This window comes from Bombus impatiens, unplaced genomic scaffold, assembly GCF_000188095.3.
Source record: "Bombus impatiens unplaced genomic scaffold, BIMP_2.2 scf_0463, whole genome shotgun sequence".
Classification (NCBI taxonomy): Eukaryota; Metazoa; Arthropoda; class Insecta; order Hymenoptera; family Apidae; genus Bombus; species Bombus impatiens.
In genome coordinates this window covers 1484569-1512196 of record NT_176882.1, presented here as the reverse complement: position 1 = coordinate 1512196, position 27628 = coordinate 1484569, and the positions used below count along the sequence as shown (strand labels likewise).

Below are 27628 nucleotides of genomic sequence, written 5' to 3'. Positions count from 1 at the left end.
TTGATGCGCCCACGATATCGCCGCCCCTGCGCAGAAAGTGAGCGCAAATCGCCGAGGCGTACCGAAGATGGCCGAAGTGTTTCAGTCGTGCGGCAGCCGAGCCCGAGCGATCCCCCGATCGCAGTCGTGCGCGTTGGAACGACAGGTACTACGAGTACGGGTACGGGTACGGGCAGTCAGTAGTGGACTAGCGGCAACGGGAGCAGCAGCAGTAGCGTCTACGACGGCCGTAGCAGTGGTGCAACGCTAACAACAGAACAAAACAGAGAAGAGAGTATGGTAGGTCCAATTGACAGAAGACATCGGTAAACGGGTAAATAACGGGTTCGTCGCGTTTACCCTGTTCTGTCCGGGCTAAAATCCGTCGTGTTGAAAACGAAGGTGCGCGCAAACGCTGGCTGCTCCACGGAATATGTATGTGACGGAGGTGGGCGAGGGCCGTGCGAAAAAGTGGCGAAAACTGTGAGAGAGGTGCAGTGCCTCCACGTCGGTGGCAGTGGCGGTATTGGTAGTAGTGGTGTGGTGGTCGTGGCGGTGGTGGTGGTGGCGGCGGTGTGGTATTGCTGGTGCTACTTCGGTGTATATACGCGTGTATATTGGTGAGACACGCACTTCGGCGGGGCCGTGGTTCTCGCTCTCTCTTCTGTTACGTTTCATTCCCTCCTTCTCTCGAATCCCCCTATTCACCGCGACTATCCTCTCTGTCGCGCTCACGGAGGCCATCGTACCGAAAGCGACCGAGCCAGGCCAGGCACTACGCAAGATGGCTGTGTGTCGCTAACGAGAGCCCGACAAACCAGACGGGGAAAAGATAACCCGGGAATAAACAGAACATGCTGCTACGTGATCGTCGGGCCCGTCCCTGAACAGAGAGACACTGGCCAAGAACCGAGAGGTATGTTTCTCTTTTTCTTCTTTTCTCTCCTACTTCAATTTTGCCGACGATCCGTAACATGTTCTTTCCTTCGCTCTTTCTTTCCGACACGCCGTTAATCTCGTGTGTTTCCATCCCTTGCGTACGAATCAATGAAATGATGCTTTTCTATATTTCTACCGACGATATTTGCGGTTGACAGGTTACCGGAAGATACCGTGACTCGCGTGTCTTACCCGTTCCATTCTCGGTCGAGCGATTCACGTATAGCTTATCATATTGCGAACGCGTATATTCTCACGAACATACGTACGTTCGATAAACTGAAAACGTAAACAAATTAAAGTTTTCCCCCTCGTGAACTTCGGTCAATTGCCGTGCGTTCGTTTCACGAAACTTTTCTGCGAAAACCAGTAGGCTGATCGCGCGATCATATGGTGTAAATTGATCAGGTTAGCGGCGTGACAGTTTAAATTTTTTCTCCGCACTAGGTTTTGTGCGACGTCGACACGACAGCCACCTAGGAGATCGCGAAACGGGAAGCTGAATCGGAAACATCTGTTGCCGAAAGCTTGGAAAGGCGAACATAACCTCAGAATGTCGGTTTGCATGCGTCGTCGTTAGGTAGAAGATATATGTTCGGATCCGTGTTTTTCATTTCCGTCGATTTATGCTTTTATCAACGAAAGCAATCGTCGGTAGGTGTGTGCGTGCGCGTTTCGAGCTTAATAAATAACTTTTTGCCGTGGTAACGTTTTGCCTAACTTTTTTAATCGTAACGATCGTCTCGAGCGTGGATCTCGATAATATGTTGCGCAGTGGGATGCAATTTCACGAAACGCGTAGTATTCCTGAAATTGGACGAAATGCCAGCGCAAACGGAGTCGTGCCGACCGAGTGGAAAAGTTTGTGAATTGTAACACGCGAGCGAAGAACATCTGTCGACCAAGCAACTGCGTGCACGTAGGCTGGAAGTCGCGTCGCAGAAGCGTTTACTGGATCGCGATTTCTACGTGTCACCGAGTTGTACGTCGATAGCGTACGTATATATGTATATATATACATATACGATGTTTCATTACGAACGAAATCCTAGCACTTTTCGTTGCTTCGTTCAACACGCGCGTAAGCTCGCCTGGAAATTCCCCATCCACATAACACACCGTCGGTTGCTTCGTGCCAAAGTTTATACAGTATCTGGATCATTTACCAACGCGCGACCGTCCTCGTTCCTTTCTCTTTTTTTTTTTCTTTTTTACGTTAAAACCTACTGTCACAGGCAGTAGCGATATTTTTTATTTCCGCTTAGCTGGGAGACTCTCGTATCGATACCACGTTTCGTTTTGTGAATCGTGCTACGTTGCCGTCGAATGGTTCTTCCCCCGGCTGAAATTATATTTTAGCGACGGATCGAAAACTGCTCGCGATGTCGATCAATATCAACTCTTGCCTCATGAGTTTTCCGTTTTTTTTTTTGTACTATATACGTTAGGATTAATTAATACTTTAAGAAGGTATCTACACACGATTTTGTCCATGTTAGTCAAAACGTCTTATGTAGCGTCTTTCCATTTTTCAAGATATGCTGAAATATTTAAACTATATCGGTGTTTTTTATTTTTTAAGTGAGGTTATATAGGCTGTTCCGAAATAATGACCAAGCACTTTAAACTGAACGAGGCAAAATAAAGATAGCACAATGAATATGATAAAAATTCGAATTTATTCGGTTTCGATATGGTAGATAGGATACTGTAACTGAGAAGGGTAGAATTTGTATTCGGTAATCTATAATTTTATAATTTTAAAACAAATTCAGGGTTAAAATTGAATTTTGATACGATTATGAGACTCCTCTTGTTTCACTTCAGTAATGAGTGATTTAGAAGCCACATTGGTCAACTACATAAATCAAGTACGGGAAAATGATGATGTTACGAATGCTGTTCTTCAAATTTGCTATTATTCATGTTACCTTCTCCTGATAGATGACTTTATGGAACTAAATGATTTGTTTCTTGAGAACTGAACATTAATTGTTCGCTCGAGTAATGAAATTGAGGAATTAACAGAAAGTGGAGAATACGATCGGTTTAGTTTCTGAGATAGTCGAAAATGTAGCTCGATATTATAAAGAAAGACGTTAATCTTTCGAAATAAGACGAGCCACTAACTACATTTCTCTTTCCATTTCGAAAACGAAATAGCAAGCGAAAGCAATTTCAAGATAGAAAGAAAAATAATCATCGAATCGTTTTCCCGTGGAACTCCGACTGAAAATCCAATTAGTTTCATCCGTATCCCTGTTCCTCGGAGTTCTGCGCGTTCATCCGCAGATCGATTGGTGCTCTATATTGTCGCGTTTGATTATCGTTTTCTAATTATCGACCGCCGTCTGGCAGTCCGTGAGGCAAACGAAGTAATCGGAAGTGGCAACCGGCGGCATAGTGTGCTCGCCCAGCATTTTTTATCTCGTTTCTACGAGATTTCCTCAAACGTGGCCTTCCGAAAGGCCTTTCGGCATTTCGAGGTCCACCTCTCGACACGTACGAGCACCTCCCAGAAGGACATTACCACACTTTACGATTACTACTTCTCTTTATCGTGCGTGCGTGTATATATCAACGTACGTCGTTCCATTTACTTTTTCCTGTTCCTCTTACAAACCACGTTTCGTTTTTAACACCGCGATAGGCGAATGACAAAGCACGAAACAACGTTTTATGGTAATATATCGTGATACAAGCGGGAAGGACGTGATTCCTCATGTAAAAATAACTTGGAAATGTCGAATTTTTCATACGATGCTTTGTTTTCGAGAAAATGCAGTTTGATAATTTGCTTGATATACATACAAGGTGTATTTCATTGTAATTCATGATAAAAATGGGGTCAGGGAGATTCTGTGACTGAAAACGAAACTAAAATGAAGGATAAAGAATTTGCGTTTAAGGAAATCAAGTTTGAAAACTTGTCAGGTTAGATATGTGAATCTGCCTGATTCACCCAGCTAGACAGGAGTGAACAATAAACTGGACACTGCTGTAGACGCGAAAACAAGTTGAGAACCTGGAGCAAGGATTTTGCATTCGGAGTTTTTTTACGAGAGATTCGAAATTTTGTCCAGACTGCGTTTATCAGATTAATTCTCGACTAAACGTGATCAGTTTTTTTGAAGAAAAAATTATTTTAGCTTATTTTCATATATAAAATAATTTTGTTGTGATTGTTTTTCCATATTCGGTCGAGAATTAGTTAAACTCACATCTACCAAAATATCCAGGGTTCATAACAAAAATGACCTTTGTCCATGTTTGACTCATTCCATTTTTCCTCAATACATTTAAATCACGATTTCGCAATCACCTTGTATATTAGGAACGGTAAGGCACATACATCAACTATGCTCAACGATAGTTATTGTTTCTAAAGACATTATAATGAAATATTGTATAATTACACGAAATTGTACGGCGATGAGGAAGTTTGATCGAAAATGGTTGTTTCGTGATTTCAAGGCGATCACGAGCAAGTTTGTGGAGTAAACCGAATATCGATCGATACATTAAACGAACTTGCTATAGCGCTCTGGGACATTTGTTGATCTTTAGGTAACCTTAAATGAGGAATACGTTCGATATCGCGCGATAAAAGCAAGATAGGTGGCCGAGCTCACCCTTAAAATCTTCGAATACTCATTTCTTATACAGTGGTGTGTGAGAGTTTTCGGATAGATTTCCCACTTTATACTTCAAAAACGATACTTTAAAGAATTTGAAATCGTGATTGGCAAGACGGAGTTTACGAAATTCCAACGATTTTTATTTTTATTTTTAAATACAGTGACCAATATAATACTTATAAAAAATTTGTTTAATTATCCTTCATTTAAACACGAGAGTGCTACGTTAAATTTCTCCCTGTCTTTCAAATAATAAATTCTACAAAATTGAAGTTAAAATATCTTTTAAAATTCTCAATTTTCGACCTTGTTATTGTTATTGTTATTTGTTATTGTTGTTGTTGTCTTAATACCTTTCTATGTAGAATGAGTAAATGATTTGGTTTACGATAAGAAATGTTCTCGTTTCAAGAAATAATATAACTGCGAAATGCATATACATCATTGCACTTGCGAAGAAAAATCATCGGGAAATATTCGTAGTTTTCCTTGCAACTATTCATCTTTTTTCTGTAACATTTTCTTTTAACTTTATCCGAGAAAGAGATAAGACTTGCTCCAGTTTCGTAAATCATCTTGTATAATTGTGTAACGATATTTATTTGTTGCATTGCTTTCTTTCACTCGCCATATCCTTATATAAAATATCTCTTAAAAGATTCTTTTAGATATCGCTATGTTAGAATATACTTAAAGCGAAAAATTCATTTGACAGTGAACTTTTGCAAAATAATCGCAAGATAATCTTCGTCGAAATTCCTACTCTAAATGATATCCAAACTTTTAATTTTACAATTATATTCTTAATCGTAAGAGACGTTTCAATGCCTTTTTTTTTTTTAAGAAAATGGATCTTTCTTTCGTATCATATTTGTATTCTACAAAGAAATTTCGTATTTTTTTTTTTTTTTTGATGAAATAAAACCCTCTCTATTCGCTTATATCGTCCAACGGAATTTTCCATGCTTCATGGCCTTCCGTTTAAGGACTAAGCTTGGTCTGAATACTCCAATCTTCTGGTGAAAGCTCGGGTATCCTTTTGCTCGTACCGCTCGAACGCGAGACTCGTCGCTTACTTGGTAGATCTGGTTATTTCGTCGGTCGTAAACCACGATTCCACTCGAAACCATCTCTGACACGCTTCCAATTCGATTTAGTTTAGCGTAGGTTTTTGCAAACACAAATAGAACGCGACACACAAGACTCATCAAACGTCTGTTACACTGTTTGATCGATAGAAACACTGTGGAATCTTGTTACAGTGTTCCTTGGAACGAATGGGATAAAGATGCTCCTCCAATCGACGATACTGTTCTTCGACTTTTATTCTCACGCGTTTCGTGCCGAAAAATCGTTCGTTTCTTCGATATGAAATAGGATCAACATTTTTAAGGAAGTTATAGTAAAGGAATGTTAAGATTCAAAATTCGTTATAAATTAATTCTGTATCGGAACTATCTCTTCATCTGATTTGAGGATTAAATATTTTGTATCATCTTGTTGGACATTTAGAAAACATTAGTATCATTATTTACACAGACTAATAGTAATATTCTCTTCGTGTCTTACAAAACATTGCGGATCTATGGCTTATTTTCAAAGTATCTTCAAATTTATCAGACTATTCCCTTCGTCAATTCTTTCATACTTGAAATACATACTTTTTTTTATTCGAGAGCGACGTAAAAATCAGAAAAACAAGAATAGACTTATCTATTTCTTTCGCATCGGTCTGCAAATGAAATCCGAGTAAAATTCCTAAGAAATTTTGTTGTCCGATTATCTTGGACATAGAATTAAGATAATATTTCTAAGAGATTTCCCCTTAAGATAAATCCCTTAACGTTTATTATCTTCCCCTTCCGAACTTTCTTCGGCACAAAACCAAACTGGAATTTCTAATGAATCATCGTTTTGAATTTCCCCATTGTATTCGGAATACTTGGTTATAGTTTGTTGATGAAACAAATGCTCCCTTAGAAGGTTGTTGGATAGTTCGATAGAAATTCGTAAATACTTCTAAATTGCGTTTAAGAGCCGATGTTGGTCGTAAAATTTTGCCACTCACATCGCTAGCAGAATATTCGAATATGAACGAGTTGGTCTTCGATGTGACGCATAGCAAGGAATGTTGCAGACAAATAGCGTCTCGATTTACACACGTAAATATCATAGGACACGTGTCGCGGAAGGATACACGTTTCGGACGAGAGATATGTCTAAAAGGGTGTAAACGTGACATAGAACAGTTTAATCGGAAAATTCCATTGTCGAAGGAACCGTTATCTTGCGTACGGCTGGTCGGCGTGGAAAGCGTGGAATTTTACAAGGGAAGAAGGGGCGTATAATGTATTTATTGTGTAGTAATCTTAACAATCGACTGACGAAGTTTCTACGATATGGTGAAAAACGGTGCCCGCTTAATCGGCTCAAATGGCTTCTTACATAATATTGAGCAGCGATTTGTCGTTTTCCCGACGTGCGTTGTTGATTCACGTAAGAATTTTTAAATTCCAAATAGCTAATTTTATTTTATTACTTAATTCCTTACCAAGGTTATCCCTTTATTTGCTTGCGATGTTAAATATGTATTTTTGTATTCTACTCAACATTTCAAACACGATCATTCCATATTGCCTATACAAAATTTTATAGTTTTACTACTAATTTTTATGAGACAATGTTATGTGTTCGGACAAATCGTTTTCTTTTCAATTGAGGACTATAATACCAATTTTAAAGCTCAATTGATTTTCAAAAAATGTCGTTTTTCAAAATCGTTCTTTTATTTTCTTCACTCTCTTCAAAATATCGAAGGTACTAAAATATTCCTTGTCTTAATAGCTTGTCTTTCAATCGTCGTATTAAAATGTTTCTGCTTGATCAAAACTGACGTTAATATTAGATAATCAACAGATATGTAGTTATCATGTTTTCTTCCTGTGATGTTCAGTTGTGTATATTAGCCACCAAGTGACATTGAAATAAAAATTCAACGACGATAGAGCATCTCACATTTTTCCTGTGTGCTCTTCAATTATATAATTGCATGCTTCGTTATGATAATACCCACTTACCATTATTGATTTATATCCGAATCAGAGTGTTTGGAAAACGCGAATATCTCTCATCTAAGATACAAGAAAATGAGGAGACAGATTCAAGACTTTCGTTGGAAATTGCTTTCGAGCGAAGGATAACGAGTTACGAAACGTTGTCGAGGACGAAATTGCGTAGAGGAATAAATTGTGATGATTCTTCTCGAGGAAACAGATCGAAAACGTAAAAAAGAAAATGAAGAGTTTGCAGCAGTAAGGAAGCAGCTCCCATATTTAAATTGAACTGACTGCGAGGGAAAGAAAGATGTAAGTTCCATATCCAAAAATGCCTTACTTTATTATTGCAAACATTAATCGTCTATGAATTTGTAACACGTTTGGAAAAGTGATTTGATGTTGAGTTGGTTTTCGTTGGTTTGTTCGCAACACTGGGGAAAGCACTTACTGCAACAACCTCTTCAAATATGTTCTCTTCGAAACATTCGTTTCAGTGAAAATTAAAGCTTGCTTTAATAACAATTTGGTAATAATTGCAGCAATCCTTTCGAAACGACTCGTACTCGATCTGCAAACGCCATGTACATACTCGTGGATTACTTGCAAACATAACCTTACCACTATCCTATTCCAACGATTGTTAGCAGTGGCGTGAAAACTTGCTAGAGTAGAAACGAAGAGTCTAACGCATGATCATCCAATTTGTCGGCGAACTTTTGTGCGCGCGATTGCAGGTTATAAATACAAGACGTAACAGCAGACGTTTATGATCGCGATACTAGACGGTTAATTTACGACAACGGACGGGCTCGAACTGTTCGCTGTCTCTTTCGAGGAGAAGCAACGCGAGTTTGCGAGCGCGTACTTCTTAATCGGACAGTGTTTCAACTCGATACAATTTGGTATACGGCCCAGTAAGATTCGATTTATTGTCGCGTGTCTGTATCTCGAAGTACGACTCTGCAGCGAAAAGTAGAAACTTGTGTTATCCAAGTTGTTTCGAGTCATTTTCCTTGCGTTATCAATCGTCTAAGCGACGAATACCGCGATTCATCGACGACAACAATCCGTTATCTAAAGCGAGAAAGTAGTGAAACGACGTACGTACATCTGGTGTATGGCGTTTTCGATCGTTTCCTTGCATTCGTCGCAGCTTCGAAAATATCCTCTGGAACGGTCGTTATTCACGCGTCAGATACAAAGAATTGGTCAATTGATAGCCGATGGAATCGATGCCTCGACGCGTTTCTAACTTGCTCGCGTCAAACGTGTCTCGCATTCTCCTTGCATTCTCCTTGCACCCGCGCTGAAAATGAGTTGACTTTTATCTTTTCCGTTCGGAAAGTTACAATATCTTCGTGATTCATCTGGACGGTTCATTGCTCGATCGGTGTTGACTCCATGCCGCGGCAAAAGTTTCTACGAAAGCTAGGTCAGTTTCGGGTCTTTTCGGGTTTCCCGTTTATCTAGCGATCAGCTTGAGTCACCACGATGACTGTATACCGTAGTCTAGACGTTGCGCGCGATTATTCGTAGCCTTTTGCAAGGGTAGCGTCGCGGACTGCGGCTTGGAACGCGCGAGTACCATCGCAAGCAAGCGCAAACTCGGCAAAGTCGGACTTTCGTTTCGTTAGTTCGCGCAACTTGCACGGATAGACAAGAGAGGGAGTGAGAGAGAGAGAGAGAGAGAGAGAAAGTGACTCATCGCCAGTCGCCAGTCTATATCGCGATAGAAACAATAGCTGTCCACGTTTGGAGAGTCACGGCTGTGCCATGAGAGTGAATTGTTTCACAAATCTCAACCACTCGTCGGTCACGAAAAATCGCGATAGATTAGGTACGCTAATCGCGTTGTTTGCTGGTCGGCGCCTACTCGCTTTTTTCCGTTATTGTGTGCCGTCGCTTCGAAACGATTATACGCGAGTCGTTCGTAGATAAGTCGGGAGAGATCAACGACGACGCTCGACAACGCGACTTTGCAATGCAAAGATCGTCCGTTGTGTTCGATGTATCATGTTTATCACGATGTCACGAGCCAACACTATTGCTTTTTATTTATTCTTTCTTCGTTCTTTTTAATTGATGGCTACGTAATTGTCTGAAAAGTTGAATCCGTTGCTGAACTTTGCAATAACCAATCGACATGATAATATATAAAAGTCGACTGATCACGAATAGTAAGCTGAAACTCCTTCGATCCGCTATCTGCTACGTTCAGCTATTACGTAAAGTTGCTACTCTTATTACGACGTACTTCGGATAGCGCTTCGTTCTTCAAACACCACTAGTCAAGGAGGATGTCTATTCACATTTTTCTTCGTTTTCACCAGCCCTGTTTTTCGTCTAATCCAAGGCGTGCTACCGAAATTCGTCGTCGAGCCAACAACCGGCTTTTTTCACCTTCTCGCCAACCGGCCATCCGCTGGAATTATACTACGACCCACATTTACGATCGTTCTTTTCTTCCTTGTCTTACCTGGCGTGACGAGGTACCGTGAGACGAAACTTTCTAGCCCTGCTACTTACTCTTCTCCACTGATTTCATCTTATAAACTTGACGATCGTCGAGAAGAGCGTGCAGGGAGAGAATAGTTTGGCACAAAGACGACGCGACGGTGACGAGGCGATTCGCGTTCAAACTTAGCTCACGACCAACGAGTCGCGAATTCGTAGTAGCTTTCGAGTAATTTTGTACATAGCTTCTAATTAATTTTTAGCCAAGCGCCGCGAGAGACGCGATATATTGAGAAGATTTCAACGAAGAATAGATTCGTGATCTATTGATACCACGCGTAATCTGTTGACGCGCTAGCCTTTCAATATCCAAAATTATCAATCCTATTCTTTATCAGTTTCTCGATTTCATTATCCAGACACACTATTAACGTTCAATTCTCAGAAACCAAGTGATACTCTCATAAATTCATTAGTCGTAAAAATGACATAAACGATAGAAGCGATTCTGCGGAGATATCTGAATGAAGACTTTAAACGTCTCTATTCAATGTTAAGATCTTAGAACAGCTGGAACATGTGTTTGGCCATATTCTAAATGTTTATGTAGATTCTACGAAGTGTCAGATATTTATTAGAGAGGGTAATGGATTTTTTAAGTCACGTCGGTACATTGTTTATTTCAGTTTAATTTTAGCAGAACATTTGATCCTGGTTATTAGACACAATTATGAAGAGTTAATAGTAGATAAACTTTAGTAGAGAAAACTCACCCACAACTTTGACAATACAACGAAAATCACAACTTTTTGATCGAATTACACCAGGGTCTCCCTGCAAAATAATTTACCAGCTAATAATATTAGTAATTTGACAAGTTACAAGTTGTAGACTTCTCTTTTGCAACTCTACTTTACGTATCTCAATCGGATAACTAATCATTTGTATAATTCAGTTGCAAAATTTAATTCCTTTTAGTAATTTGTTATTGTTGCATAAGCGAATTTATTGTAACTTACGATTTGTAAAATTTCGCTAATATTAATCGGCTGGAGTAGAAAATCCCAGGTGCCCAAGTACTTCTGGACTACAGTGTACAATATACAATACGATTCGCGATATCGCGTTGTCTTTGGTGCACCAATTAAACAGAACTCTCTCTCTCACCGAGTAACGAGACAGTTAACATAAACGTAACTGTACTTGGTGGTACCGTAGATCGTTCATAATACGGAGCAACACTATTTCTGACAAGTAGCACTATAATTAGAGCACGTCGTGCACGCGGATGAAGAGGGATAGCCGGAAGAGGGAAAGAGAAAGAAAAGATCGTGGACATGTGTTAACGCGTGTGGAGGTGCCGCGGGGGCGAGAACCGAATCGGAGCTAACGAAAGTTTCCAAAACATTCGTCACGTGCCGATCGATCCGGGACGCGGTCGACCGAGCCACGGTATTTCTTTGTCATGTTTCGTTTTCCTTTTCCACACCGGGATACACCTACGTATTATGCTACTGTCGAGTTTTACTTTGCGACGTGTAACGTCGATTCTCGCGCGTGCACTCGCGAAGCTTTCTTTCGCGATCGATAAGAGGAAAGAAAGGCACAAGCGTTATCTTATCTAAAGCTTAATTTCATAAGTGCTAGTTTACCGGCGCTAGAAACGAGCGCTCCAGAAATCGATCGCATTATATTCTGTATTTCCTGGAAGTATACCCGGGATTTTCTGGAAATTATGGGAAACTTGATTTCTATAGCTGGATCTGGTGAAACAGATGCGATTTTCGCGTAGGGAAATTTCACGATTAATAACGGAGTATGTAGAAGCGTTAGCTCGAGAGAGACCAACCCAATATGTTTGCCCTGTTGCAGCTACTCGGAGTGTCAACGCGCAGAAACCTGATATTCGGTAGATGCCTTTTGAGAGCCGCTGGCCCGAATCAGCGTGGAACCATACAAAGGCACATGTACGTGAAGGAGATTCTAAAATATTCATAGTCGTCGTGGTCGGCTGTTAGTTGCGTACGTTTTTATATATCGCGCGTCGCCTCGTCGCAATGGCGAGCTGTGGGCTCCTCTCTCGGTTCGCCTAAATCAGAACGACGCACGATGGGTCCCCTCTTTTCTCTGGCTTGATCTCCCACTGCTCGCAACAACATGCCTCGGAATAAAATCCATCCACGAATATACGGAAACTCTTGCCGTTCTGTATCCTCTTCTATTCTCTATCCTCCATTTGCCGTAGTTTTGTTCACTAAACTTTGTTCATTTTCGTTTTATTTTTAGTTTTGCTGACGCTTTTCCGTTATTTATCATTTGCTGTCGAACCGGAAACAGCGGTATATCGCTTGTTAGCTGACTTATTGTACGATTAGAGAGACACAATTGTAGATCGTAGGAACGAGTTTCGCGCATCTCGCTCGATCAAACTGGCGATCAGAACCGCTCTCTGTCATCCTTTTTCCGATTCGAGAAACGTTCCAACATTCGAACGCCCGATAACGTCTTTACCTCGCGAAGAACGATCGTGTGAAATAGTAACGATCGTGTTTCCCTTTATCGTTACAGGGAATGTGTGACATGTTCATCCAAACACAGCAGACGAGTAGCGTCAACGGCAGCAGCAGCAGCAGCAGCAGCAGCAGTAACAACACCGTTCACCACCACAGCAAGAAACGCAAGTTGGAGTACAACGTGAGTCAGCCGGTGATCCAACACGCATTGGTTCAATCGACCGGCGACTACCAATTAGACAATACCGGTCTGCAACAACGGTACTCCGTGAACGGTGCTAATACCGCATTTAGCTCGCTGCACAACAATAATGCGCTGCAGAAGAGTAGCCCGAACCAACAGACCCTGGTACGAGCCTCGACGATCAAGCTCTTAGACACGTACCAACGCTGTGGCCAGAAGGTTGGTGCCACTTCCTCCGATTTTCTCTTACCGATAATTCTCTTCTGACCTGCGTGATCGCGTCGAGGAAAGTCGACTTATCCTCGTCTCGATCCTTCTTTCTCTTGGTCTCGTTTCCATTATCGTAGAAGACGAACGCTGGTCGTACGTTCGTAAACGCTTAGATCACAAATTTACAATCGAGAATAATGTATCTTTAAGCGAATTCTTGCTGTTTAAACTCTATATCTATCGAATCCGTCGCTTCTTTTCCTATATTTTATTCTTCCTTGCTATTGATACGCTCGATGAGACGCCGCTTACCGCTTGAAATCGCTATAAATAAGTATTAACGGTGAAGCCATTCTCCTCACCTAAAAACAAGCCCGAAGAAGACTTTCTTCCACGGTTTTGTAACGCGCAATCGTGCGATGGGACGTGTCCCGATAGGAAACAGAGTCCTTATGCGTGTTATTTATGAATGTTATCGTGAAATAAAATAGCCTCGGTTTTATTTCAAGCGTTTGTTACATCGTTCAAGGGGCATGCGACATCCTGAATTCCTAGGGACGTATCCTTCCAGGTGTTTCTCGTTCTCTTCACATCGCGTCCTGTGTCGTTCAGCTTGGTTCGAAGCAGCGATTTCTACTACCAGCTAGCGACAGAGTTGATCCGTTCTTTATCCGTGTATATACTTTATTTCGTCATCCAGTTGGTTTTGTCTGATAAGAAAACTTGCGTCTACCAGCGGTATTTTTCTCTGCTTATTTTTCACCATGCTGGTTTCCGCAATCGTTCATGATACAACTCGTTACGATCGCTAAAAATAGTGGCGCGTTCTTTCCTTTCGCGAGCGAACGGTCATCGTGCTCGCCATTTTTTCTCCATGACCGTTCGAAAATCGACTTTGTCATCTGGCCACGTTGGCTGTTTCGCAGAAGTAAGTAGTGGTTTTCGACGACAGTGATTCCTCAAGTCGTTTGGCAAAAGAATAAAAAAGGAACCAAGAGTTTTACTGAAAGAGAGAGAAAGAAAGAAAGAGAGAGAGAGAGAGAGAGAGAGAACGTAGTATCCACAGAATGATAATCGTCGGCGTTCGACAGCTACGGATTAATATCGTCTAATACCTGTCATGAGCCAACTTTCACAAAGGTAGCTTCGTTCCGCACGGACATACAGAGCCGTAAACAATTTTTGTCTTTGCGTATCTATCGTATTAAATGCTTCGTAAATCGATACGATGTTATTCTGACGGATAATTAGGGGTATAATTGATTTTCGTTGATCCTTCGATCGCGAAAATATTGTAAGCAAGTACAGATGTATGAGCGTTTCTCAGAAATTTTTCCATGTGGCGTAGTTAGATATCGATTGCCGTCAAGGCTTTCATTTCATATTTCATGACCGGCCATCGTGATGTATTTCCGCTATAGTGTTCGAAGTTTCTTAATGCTTGCTAAATCTCAATGTCGAAGATCATCATCGAAACGACGTAAATCGATGTGTATGCAAAAAACCATTACGTAGAACATTAATAACTAAATTTTTCTTCATATTCTACTGACTACACATCCCGTACGTGTTTGAAACTAATTTTTAACAACGTGCGAATGTCTGTGTGTATGTGTGTATTTATTTAACAGACGAGAGTCATGTTATTCATGTTACATCAATTCTTACGGATTGTGTCTTGGATTTGTGTTGCCTCGGCTTGGATTCATCAAAGTTTCGTCTTGCGTGTGTTCGTCGTTATCGTCCCTACCCAATTAAAGCTATCAAAAACTATCTACGATCTCTTAATACCCAAAAATTTTTGTATAAGGTATATTCCTCCTACAGAGAAAAACCTGGTCGAGGGAGGGTAATGGTGACGGCCTGGCAGTCCACTCCGCCAACGCGACGAACGCAGTGGGTAGTACTGTAGTGTCGCAACATCATAATCAACAGCAACAGCAGCTGCAACAACAACAGCAGCAGCAACAACAACAACAACACAAGCAGACAGGAATGACGGCACATAGCAAGCAAGTAACCAACGCTGCCAATGGAGGCGGTGGCAGCAACCCCCAAGGGGATGGAGATTACCAGTTGGTACAGCACGAGGTTCTCTATTCTATGACTAATCAATATGAAGTCCTCGAGTTTTTGGGCAGAGGTACTTTTGGACAGGTAAAAGTTTCTTTTTACTCTTCTGTATAAACTGTGCTATTTCTATCTGTTCATAGAAACTAAACGACATTTCGTGTTTGTTTTGTCCCTAGGTCGTAAAATGCTGGAAAAAGGGAACCAATGAAATAGTTGCCATCAAAATTCTGAAGAACCATCCATCTTATGCGCGCCAAGGGCAGATTGAGGTGAGTTAGGATATGAATGATTGATCAGTTTTATTCTTAAGTCATGACTAAATGAAATTTTTATCCTGAATAGGTCTCCATCCTGTCTCGACTCAGTCAGGAAAATGCGGATGAGTTCAACTTTGTGCGCGCTTATGAGTGCTTTCAGCACAAATCCCATACCTGCTTGGTCTTTGAGATGTTAGAACAGAATCTGTATGATTTCCTGAAACAGAATAAATTTTCACCCCTACCCCTCAAATATATCAGACCGATTCTTCAACAAGTACTCACCGCTCTTTTGAAACTTAAGGTAAACTGCGTTTATGTACTTACATGCTTGAACAATTTCGTGTTAATTTTTTTATGGATTACCGAATAACCTTATGAATATATCTTTTTAGCAATTGGGGTTAATTCACGCAGACCTTAAGCCTGAAAACATTATGTTGGTGGATCCAGTTCGTCAGCCTTATCGTGTAAAAGTTATTGATTTTGGGTCAGCTTCCCATGTATCTAAAGCTGTCTGCAACACGTATTTACAATCGCGATACTACCGTGCACCTGAAATTATACTTGGACTTCCATATTGTGAAGCAATAGATATGTGGTCGCTCGGCTGTGTGGTTGCCGAATTGTTTTTAGGATGGCCTCTATACCCTGGTAGTTCAGAATACGATCAGATTCGATACATAAGTCAGACGCAAGGCCTACCAACGGAACACATGTTAAACAATGCCAGCAAAACAACAAAATTCTTTTACAGAGACATGGATAGTAAGTATCGTACTTCATAACCATCACGAAATTGATATTCTTGACGAACAGGTACAGATAACGTTAATTGAATTGCAGGTACATATCCATTTTGGCGATTAAAAACACCGGAAGAGCATGAGGCTGAAACTGGTATTAAATCAAAGGAAGCGAGGAAGTATATTTTTAACTGTCTAGATGATATTGGTCAAGTTAATGTCCCGACTGATTTGGAGGGTGGTCAACTTTTGGCAGAAAAAGCAGATAGAAGAGAGTTCATTGACCTCTTGAAGAGGATGCTCACAATGGACCAGGTAGTAATATCTAGTTCATGCTTTGATTCCATGCAGCGATCGGAAGACAATGGCTAATTTCTAGAATAGGCGAGAGTCATTCCTTATCTATCGTGTATCCTTATTATTTGTAGGAGCGCCGCATAACACCTGGGGAGGCTCTGAACCATGCCTTTGTTACGCTGGCCCATTTAGTCGATTATGCTCATTGTAACAATGTTAAGGCTTCCGTCCAAATGATGGAGGTTTGCCGACGAGCTGGCGACTTCACTGCAAGTCCAGCGCATCATCAAGCTCCTCCAGCACCTCAACCACCACCACCAACATCATTGGTAGCTAATTTCGTGCCGACGACAAATGGTAGTGCCGTAACTTTCACCTTCAACAACCAGTTGACCAATCAAGTACAGCGATTGGTTAGGGAACATCGGACTGCGCAAACAGGATATGATAATCTGGTTTGTTCATAATTTTTCTCGGTACCCTTAATCGACGCAATGTTTAATATCGTGTTTCGTGAATTTGAAAATTCAGTTTTGATCTTTCGCTTTCGCATTTTAGTTTTATTGTTTGTTGTTTATGTTCCTTCATATTATATATTTTGTATATGGAGTTTATTTTCTATCACGGTGTATTCTTTCTTTTAGTATCAAATATACAGTAACAGTAGTCGCCGTGCGACTCAGTACAGTAGCTCGTCAAGTGGATCAAATAGCGGACGAAGTGGAGTGCACGACTTTCCACATCAATTGGTGCCTGGTCTACTTTGTCATCCACCCAGTTATCAGACGATGCCAAGTCCTGCAAAACACGTAGTTGTTGCTCAAGTAAATAAGACACTTTCTATTTTAACTTAGTTACATATAATCATATTGTATATAATCAAATGTTTCAAAAAAAATTCATGATCGTTTAATTGTGCTTTACACGTTTTACAGCCTCCACAAGCGCAACAAGGTCCGTTACAAATCCAACCATCGATTATATCGCAGCAGGCTGTTGCTGCTGCAGCTGCAGCTGCCCAACAACAGTATGCAGCGGTTCCCGTATCTATGGTGGAAACTGGACGACAAATGTTACTAACCGTAAGTATTCTTGAAACGAACAAATGTCAAAACGTTTATGAATTATAAATGGCCAATTATATTTTATCCTTGGATCACAGAACGCTGTACAAACCTCTTGGCCTGGTGGAAGTCGTCAAATGGCCGCTATCGTACCATCTTGGCAGCAGTTACCACCGCAACATGCAGCCATACAGCAGCCATTACTGAGTGATGCCGGAGATTGGGGAAGACCTCTTATTGTCGATAGCTCTGCTATTCTACAGGTAAACCTTATTGCCTTACTTAACAGTTACTTTTATAAGTCGGTCGGATAGGTTTGTAACCAATCTCCCGTGTTTTGGGGAAGGATCAGAGGCCAGTATTTCCTGTCACGGAAGTATACAATACCAGTGCCCTTGTTGAGCATCCTCCTCAAGGTTGGGGCAAGCGTAGTGTTACGAAACATCATCAACATCATGTAACTGTACCTCAGCAGTCTCAACATAGGCACGAGCATAAAAAGGAAACGCAGCAGTTAAGTCCAGTGAAAAAGAGGGTAAAAGAAAGTACTCCACCGAGCAACATGAGACGGCATTCACCTTCCAGCGGTCATTGGCAACAGCAACCCATGCAGCAACACCATCACAGCAGCAAACACAGCAGTAGTCATAATGTAGAACACCATCAAGTTACATCTGGTCGGCAGCAAACTATTACAATTCACGATACACCATCACCAGCAGTTTCTGTTATCACGATAAGTGATAGCGACGATGAAACACCGGGCAAGTGGTAAGTTAATTTAATTATTTTCGTAGAATATTAGAAAGTAGTTAGCAATTATTGTCCGCAATTATAAGATTAGAAGAGAACTGCTGTTTTGTGGGTACCGTATCGAAAATATTACAGCCATCTTGAATTTTTATTATTTTTATTACTTTGTTATTATCTTGCTTCGTTAAAAGTTTTTTTCTGTAGCTCTTTGAATTTAAAAATATGATTATCCAGTGTCTCGTTTACAAGTGTCTATGATTTTGTAATGTTGTTTTGTATTGTGTTTATTGAATTTTGTCGATACGTTCCAATTATAAGTTCCAATCACGATGTTTCCACTGTGAAACATATTTATTAGTAATTTATTAGAATAGAAAGTAGTGGAATCATGCATGAATATCATTGACAGCTGTGGAGATCAGCAATGTGGAGCCTGTCAAAATTTGGCAACTCGCCTGTCTGGCGATGGACATCCAGTCCGCGAGGAAGTCATTCGAAGGTATATGAATGTAACATAGTATCACACAATCACACACCATAGCATCGATTAATGGTTAATAATCGCTAAGAACATGGTATAACACGAAGCTTCATAACACATTGAGAAATTAATTTTGTAAAACAATTAACGTCGTGTTACTGCACCTGTACAAATACATAAATTGTAGGACTAAAAATTGTATATAATAAAGACAATTTAGAAACACGATTGTAGCGCTTGAAGTGTCAATTGTCTCGACGGACTAACAATACTCTGATTTACAGCTCTAGCGTTTAATGCCATTTGTTCATGCTGAGTGTTAACGTATTTTGTATTATATGGGGATATCTGTTCTCCCTAACTGTTTCATGTGTAACTTACCGCGTATGTTTTTTATTTCTAGTACGCAGTCAACACCACGCGCGGTGCAACCAATACAGCAAACCCATTCAAGTAGTCAGTCGCATACTAACGGCCACGTAACAACGCATAGTACATCTCAGAGATCGCAACGAAAAAATATTATCAGTTGTGTAACTGTCGGTGACAGCGATGGCGAAGCTAGTCCAGGTCGAGCGCATAATCATCTATACCAACATTTACCGCAACATCCTCAGCATCAACAAACTACGCAGTTAATTAAACACGAACCCCAACAGCAACATCACGTCAGCAGGTAATTACATCAACGATCAAAGTTTATAATATGATTCGAGACAGTTGTGTACGAAGATAATGTGTTGTTGATTGCAGTAGCAGTTCTGGATATTCGTCTCAATCGCAAAAGAAACGTTTATTGGCCAAAGTACAGTCCGAATGCAATATGGTGAATGTTGCGACAAAACCGGAGCCCGGCGTTGAGTACCTTGCACCACATCCGTGTCACGCGCCAGCCTGTAAAGAGCCACCGACCTATCAGGTTAAATTTTAATTCAAATTACAATCCTTTCTTTCGTTTCTCGATCTTTCCTCTCCGTTTTCTATGTTATTCTATTTTATATAATTTTTATTCCTTTTTTTCTTCTTCGTTGTCCTTTTTCTTTTATAATTAATTTAAATTTCCAACCGAAAGTTTCTGGGAGTATCGAGGAACAAGCTCGACGATCCTGATCTGTATTCATTGGGATACCCCCCCTCCTCTATCTTAGTAATCTTTCTTTTGGAAATGTTTTTCTAGGATGATGCCTATGACATGCATGACTACTTCTTGCAGTATGTGACCACGAGTAGCGCGCATCCGCACCTTCAAGAGCAACACATTGTGTATACGACCGGCACGGACAAGCGGGTATCATGGCCTGGAAAGAGAGCTGAATACAAACACGAGTACGTTCAACCACCGGCTGCTCATTCCAGAGACCACCAGAAATGGGCGGTAGCGAATACTGTGCATCAGTATAGGTAAGCATCGCATCGCATGTTACAACGTTTGATTTACACGACACTCGAAGCATGCAATATATCATACACAGATAGATTTAGAAAAATCTGGCAGATAAATACATAGAATAGCATAGTTAAGCGAGATTTATATGCACGTAGTTATTGAACGCATGTAGGTTTTCTCTTTGAATGAGAAATGACCAAACCGATGACAGGCAGCTCGTGTATACGTTGTCGAGACAACAGACGGGCTGAATATCATGATCGGGCAAGTAAACAGCATGAATTTCTATGTTATTTCCGGAAAGTAAAAGACCGAGAGTAAAAGTGAATCTGAAAGGATCTCGGAATGAATCGATCTCCTGATTCTCTGTCGGTTTGGTCTCTGTCCTCTTAGAGAGACTTCTTACAGTAAGTAAAGAGCGCATGGGAATTGCATAACGAAGGGATGGACTTTGTTTTGGGTTTTGTAGGCAGAGCCAGGTGGTGGGTTCGGCAGCCCATCCGGGACATACCCACAGTCACCATGGGCATCCGGCCCACCTCAGTCCTGGGGGCGGTGGCGGGGGCAGAAGTCCTGCAGGGGGGCCTGTAATAGGAAGTGCCCAGCATCTGGGACAGCCCCTGTACCAGGAGTACGCCCATGTGCGTTCAAGAGCCCATGCCGTGCCACCCCCGGTATACGTAACGGCCGCGCCTTCTCAGGCTCCCACTGCTATCCAGCAGCAACAAGTGCCCACCTATCAGGGATTCACACCCGGGTGGGTACCTAGACACCTAGTTGATGCATGCATGTGTGTACCATTTATTATATTTTCGTTCTAGTGATAGTTCATCGTATGTTGTTATATTTGTGATCGTACTGTAGTAGTTATTGTTGGAATATAGTGCGTTCCCGTGCAACCGTTTTATCTCGTTCTCAATGGCATGTAACGTTGTGAAAGATCGTGTGATGTATTTATATAATTCGGTCGGATAATCGATATTCTTCTCTAAAAATGATCTGAACGTTGTTTCCATGTTTTATTTTTTATTTTTTATTAGTATTGTTCTTTTTCCTTATCAAAATGTAATAGATATACAATACATATTTTTCGTACACTTATTTTGTACAAAGTAGACCATTGATTGCCTGCTTAGACAATTGCACAAAGATAAAGAAACGTTTCGTAAGCATTAACGAACGATGTATTATATGTAAAGAAAAAAAAAGAAAGAGAAAAAAAAAGAAATTTGTCGATTACTCGATTATCTTAAATGTATGATATATACGTATATATAATGTTATTTACTTATAAAACCGTATGCGTGTGGAACGAAGAAATGATCTTTATAAAACAAATGTTTCATTTCCCTTTTTAGAGCATTACGGAGACTTTCTAACGTTCATTATCCCGTTTTTTACAGCTCGTCTCCATTAACGTTGTATGATTCTAGTCGAGCGTTGCCACCACCAGCTCATCACAGCTCGGCCAGACCGTTGCTGGCAAGTCATGCAGCGCATCCACTGCCTGCACATATGCAGCCAACAGCCGTTTATGGATTGGCCCCACTTTCACCGGCCAAACATCAATATCAACCTTCTGGTTTGTGGTTCACCGAGTAAATTATTCCTCTGTCTGGTTTCAGAAGAAAAAATCAAACGGCGTGCGAGTACTAGTTTTCGCCGCTTCTTTTTTTTAACGAAATTTTACAAGGTCGAGAAATAACCGATCGCATCAAAGATAACCGTACGAAAGGAAAAAGAGAACCCATCATCTTTATCGAATTCATTCCTCGCGAAAGTGTTTTTTTTACTAGCGAACGAAGGGGTCTCTTCGCGATACTATTATCAGCTATTGAAAACACAGAGTAAAAAACTAGGCTTGTATTGTTACGAAAGGAATAAAGAAATCACGACTGGAAAGAGTCGACGGAGTCTCAAGACAAGACCGAAGTCGTTCTTCAACTCAACTTTTTGACAATCCGTCCTTAAAAAGCGATCGCCCCCTTCGAACTGCCAGTCTGTGCTATTACGAAAAAGATTATCAAAGCTCTACGCATGATTTTGATTGACAAGGAAGTAAATAATATGGCTTCGAACGTCGATAGACTGATCGCGTTTGCGTCGTGTCCTAATGATTTCATTAGCGTATTTATCACATTCTCATCGTGAAACATGTTATCTTTTTCCTTTCGTTCGACGATATGAACATCGTATTCGAAACGAAAAAGCAAGTGAAAGTAACGAATGGAGAAGAAAAAAGAGCAGAACGATAGAGAAAAGAAGCTTTTTGATGCTTCTCGTTGCGCAATCGTTTCCTCAGTGAACCATTGCTTTCATGATTTGTATTTGTATTATTTTTCCAAATATTATTTGACGATCGATGTACAATTTTGTCCGACTTAGATGGCGCTTATGTTATATACGTGGCAGTATATAATATAATTGACATGTTTTGTATGATTCTGAAGAAATAGTGTTGGCGCGTCAAAAAGAATTTTTACGAGGTCATACGAACGAAAAAATTAGAGGAGACCAGACGATTTTATCGTAAAGTTTGAATCTGCATTATTTGAAATTAAGCGCAGTTTAAGCAGATAAAGAGAAACATGTTGGGTGTCGGTGATTTGTCAAAACTGTTCTACGGTGTAACAGTTCAGAAGTTATCTTTTATTGAAGTTCAACGTTAACGGGAATAAATTTGCATTTCCTTATGGTATGATATATATCATATACATTACGTTTTTAGTACTCGTTAACAAAGTTAATCTTAGCGCGGTATAACCCACGGTTATTAGCCGATGGAATTTTCGTCAGACTTGAGATTTTTGTTATCGAGCGTGACAACGCTTTAATGTATTCTAAGCGTTCTCTTTTAAACGGGTCATCGACGTTGATGAAGATTCCCGTTCTTGTATCTAATAATTGAAAGCGAGTTGATCAATTACACGCATACACACAATCATAACATGACACATTGATTTGTTGTAAAATGTGTTCCGGATTTTATCGCTAGATTTATTTCAAGCTGTCTCATAGGTATGCTGGTGTAATACCAAACACTTCTTTCCAATGACGTTACTATACGAACGTAAAGCGTGTCTGAGTTTAGAATGGAATTCTTCTGTTTTGATTCGAATACATTATGGGTATATTTGATTGCATGGTTAAATTTGTATTTGACAAAAGCTGTGTTTTCTCGCAGCAGCCTCATTATTTATTTTTATTACGTAATCAATCCTATTCTTCTCATCATAATTATTACTATTACTATTACCATTACTACTATTATTATTAATTGCAAATAGGCATCACCGACTTTAAGATAATTGCAGTAGCAGTTTGTAGTCATTTTTTTTTTGTAGATACCACGTTCGCGATAGATTTGCGTTAGATTCGTTTGAAATGAGATTTTTTCCCTCTGCAACATTTTTCAGCGTTGAACGATCGTCGTACAGCATATTAACATTAACTTTTTCATCCATCTGTTGCGTTTCAATGTTTTGCATTTCACCGAGGATTGTAGTTTTAAAGTGTATGTATTGAGTATATATTGCACAAATCTGCGGTACACAACGATTAACATGAGCAACAACAAAAAGATCTGTGTACAGTAATGACGCAAATTCGCGTTTGAAGAAAAAGGAACAAAACGAAATATACATATATTCAATTTTCGCGAGATTCTTAGTTCAATCGCTTTTGTCGAAAAAGAAGCCTTCGTTGCAAATATCTGTTATAACGTCGGATTGCACACATGTTTTCTTCAACGTACATTTGATTCTTTCTATTCCGATGAGAGCGTCAATGGTGCAAGTTTTTAACAATCCCCATTCGTTTTTTCTCCCTCATCGAATCATGTTCTTCCTTCTCACATTTTTCCACGTCAGTATAAAGAAAGCAATTTCTAATATCTCACAAAATGAGAAAAACTATATAACATATATACATGTATAATGTATATTATTGCAATTCCTTGAGTAAACTGCATTCGATGTATATGTGCATGCCCATATGTCGATTTCTACGTATAATTATCATGAGTGGTTCTCCTCCTACATTTTAACGTTCGAACAGGTGTAAGAATGGATTTGCACACATTTTACGACTTGTGAAACAGTTTCAAAAACGTTTTTCTGCGTGCTGACGTGTATATCGTGGTTTTTAATGGAATGACGCTTAGGCATTGTTTTGCTAATTATTTTATATACATAGCTGTATGATAACGTACGGGATATTAGCTGTGGTATGTTGATTAGAGTGAAACCATGTCCAGAGTTTAATTAGAAGTATTTTACACTTAGAGCGAGAATGTGAGTGAGCAAGTCGAAATGAGTAAACGAATGTGATTAGCGTGATTAGTGTGATTGATAAGGAGAGGAAGAGAGCGAGAGAACAGTGTTAGAGAGAATAATAAAATGACACTTTAAATATGTTACCGATATCCTAAAACAACATTTTTCAATGTCTTAAAAGATGAATATAACGTGAAGCTGCTAATCCATTAATTTCGATCGGATAAATAGTCGTAAAATTGTTAATATTTTTAGAAATTAATTAATACTATTTATATCAAAGGGCACCTATGATAAAAACCTGGCTAATTTCCTGTTTTATTCGCGAAATACTAAACAGTCTACTGAAACATTTGTTTGTCTTTTTTTTTTTCTTTTTATTAATTTTCCAAATTTTCCAAGCATCACGTTTATCAATTGCGCGAATTGGCTTCGTCGATATATTTCTTTACGCGTATTATATGATGTAAAAATTAAAGAGAAAAAGAATTGTGTAACCAAGTCGATGTGCCTGTTTAACAATTAATCATATTTACATTTATATTTACTGCAAACGAGTAAACTCATAAAGAAAAACCGTGTATAGCGAAAGTTGCAGTAAAACAGAAAACAAAGAAAAGTTACAATCAGCTTGTAAGTGTTACGTATTTTATCGACCACACACGGTACGAATATACAATTATAATTATACAAACACGTTTGCGCGCCTACATGTATATATGTATGCTTCCATATAAACCGTAGAAATTATATCGCGTAGGAGAAAACATACCGTTTCTTCTCTTAAGTCGTGAAAAAACAAAAGTCATATCCTTAGATCTTTCGCATTTTACGTAGAAAAGAAAAATGGGAAAACTGTTGTTGCGCGTGTGTATGTATAGGAACATGCCTTTTTTTTTTGTCGCAGGAATCGATACATGCACAAACACACACGTAGGAGATGTACATGCGACAGTTCTACGCATCATAGTCATACCATCATCATGCTTCATTTTTTTAGCCTCTGTACATTCGAACGTATTTAGATACCTGTGTCACTAGATAAGCAAAGGGAACTTCAGTCAAGTTTCTGTTTCTTGTTTTTTCTTTTTTTTTTTTTTTTTTGCATCCAAAGAGCAAGTTTTGACTGACGATGTAATATTTGTAATGTTTAGCATAAGACTGTAATTGTCGATCGTGGATTCGATCGTTCGAATTAATCACTGATAATATCCTACGTATAAGTATGTTATTTTATTATGTTCACGTTGTTATTAGCGTCGAATATGCAAAAGTATTTGGGTAGTAGATTTTAGGTGGTCAGCTTTGTGGAGTCGGATGTCGGTTATTGTCTAACAGATAGAATTATCGTTGTCGATGTTTATTACTAATTAACAGCTTTGGGTTTAGAACGTATACGCAAACTACACAATGGTCCTACGTTAGTTTCCCACTTTTTAGGTGTAGATCGTCAGTCAGTACGAGCTCAGAGTCACGTTAGCGCAGTCATTGTTACTTTAAGTAGCACGTTTTTAAGCAGTGTACGAGTAGATAAATAAGCACGTCATTGAACGAGTATCTAATTAATCTTAGGCTACCATGGAAACTGTACGAGAGGGCAATAAGAAGAACGATTGTTTTCTTCTTTTGGAAACGTACCGTAACAGTGACGATGGTTCTAGTTGTGATATTTTATTAATATAGGGTTTGTGTACGCGATGTTATTTTGGTCAGGCTTTTCAGAAGGCCAACACGTGCATGACGCGATATATGTGTAACGCATAGAGAAGATACTATAGTGTTTTTTGTCGTTAACAATCCAGGAAGATTATTGTCATATGGTTGTTACTTCCGATAGGGTGATATGACACGTTACCTTAGCTGCTCATCGTCTAACTTGTTCCAATTCTTTCACGTCATTCTTCTTCATGGGCTTTCCTTGTTTTTCACGGATTTCGCTTCGAGTGATAACGACACATCAAATCATGTTTGTGATAGATTTTTACTTCCATACTTCTTTGCCATTTTAAAGTGGAGAATTGTGTTAATAGAACACGGTCTTTTTAACGTCGATCGTGATGTTTCACAACATTGTTGAGCGCGAGCGTAACAGTTACCTCTTCCTTTCGGGTGACACGATGATACATAAACATAACAAAAAGAAAAAGGAACACATGTACAAAATACACCTACATAACACACGGATCATATATAACGTGCGCGTTCGAGCGCACACTTATACATATACACTCGAAGCTATAGAGATATAATTATTTTAATCATTTTTAAATTTGTACATACATTTCTTATCGCATCAGGGCAGAGGGGAGCGGAGAGATTTCTTAGTGTCTAGGTGTAGTGCCTAAAATGTTAATGAGATTGTGTCCAATAGAAAATTTATTTAGTGTGGAATTTCTAACGTTCGATTCCGAGTGCTTGTAAGTGGGACGCGAATTTCGTTCGAGCATGTTTGACCATAAAATTAGAAAATAGGATGATTTGACGAAAGCGAAAGCATTTTCCAAGGCTGATAGAATTTTTCCGTACAAGCGCCCGGAGTCGTGGAACGAATAACGTTCGACGAGCGAGTCTAGCACTGTTAATAAACAGATACTCGCGTTGAAATGGCCAGAAATGAATAAAAAAGGAGCGAAAGAATGAATGAAAGAGAAAAAATGGAATCAAAGGACATCCGCGGATAAAAATTATGTTTCTTTGTGGACTTAGAATTTAATGTTCATCGCGTTGTATGGATAGTTCGTATAAAATTATATATATATATATATATTATATATATTATCATTATAAAACAAAGCAACTGACTTTTTGCGAGGAATAGATAGCGTAGCTACTATAAGTATAGGAGAGAATAACATATTTTTGGAGTTATACTACTAGAGGATTGATATTGTATTGTGCTCTGTGAGTTCTTAAACGTTTGTCTTCTTACGTTCTTGGTCTTTAATCGTCGAATTGCTCATCACGATCGGACCACATTTACATGTAGAAACGAGAATTATTAAAAGCAAACGAGAGAAAAAAATACAACTCAAGAGGCGTATGCCATCGATATGTATATCTTATGTATGTACGATACTTGTTCTAAATTTCGGTTCGTCGCGACATGTCACTAGAATTTTGCTCACGATCCATGTGTACGTACTCTTCGGTACGTGCGCGCGCGATCTCGTAGATTATATACGTGCAAGAGAAATCACAATAGTCTGTAGTATTTAATTCGTACCTCGACTTCTCTGAACGATTCGATATTGAGAGACGAACCATCAAGACACACGTGATAAAGGTATTTCACCGTTTTTTTTTTTTTTTTTTTTTTTAAATCT

The 27628-nt window shown here is 39.6% G+C and overlaps 1 protein-coding gene across 15 annotated transcripts; it reads left to right on the top strand.

Moving 5' to 3' along the window:
- The first annotated feature begins 244 nt into the window (after positions 1-244).
- LOC100740296 (homeodomain-interacting protein kinase 2) lies at positions 245-26475 on the top strand. 15 transcript variants are annotated; one of them, XM_024368583.2, is made up of 19 exons: positions 245-895; positions 7659-7921; positions 12635-12982; positions 14801-15130; positions 15223-15315; positions 15389-15607; positions 15699-16071; positions 16150-16367; positions 16478-16801; positions 16991-17170; positions 17282-17428; positions 17509-17673; positions 17757-18181; positions 18573-18662; positions 19048-19320; positions 19398-19563; positions 19822-20045; positions 20501-20821; positions 21435-21633. In XM_024368583.2, exons 3-19 carry the CDS (start codon positions 12638-12640, stop codon positions 21631-21633), a joined length of 4092 nt encoding a protein of 1363 aa, XP_024224351.1. In that variant the 5' UTR covers positions 245-895; positions 7659-7921; positions 12635-12637. The 15 variants fall into 15 exon arrangements, with proteins under 15 accessions (XP_024224351.1, XP_012242644.1, XP_033177394.1 ...); XM_033321503.1 differs by lacking the exon at positions 7659-7921 and adding an exon at positions 11939-12033 and having other exon boundaries at positions 761-895; positions 16150-16364; positions 21435-26475; XM_033321505.1 differs by lacking the exon at positions 7659-7921 and adding an exon at positions 11939-12033 and having other exon boundaries at positions 761-895; positions 17763-18181; positions 21435-26475.
- The last annotated feature ends 1153 nt before the right edge of the window (positions 26476-27628 follow it).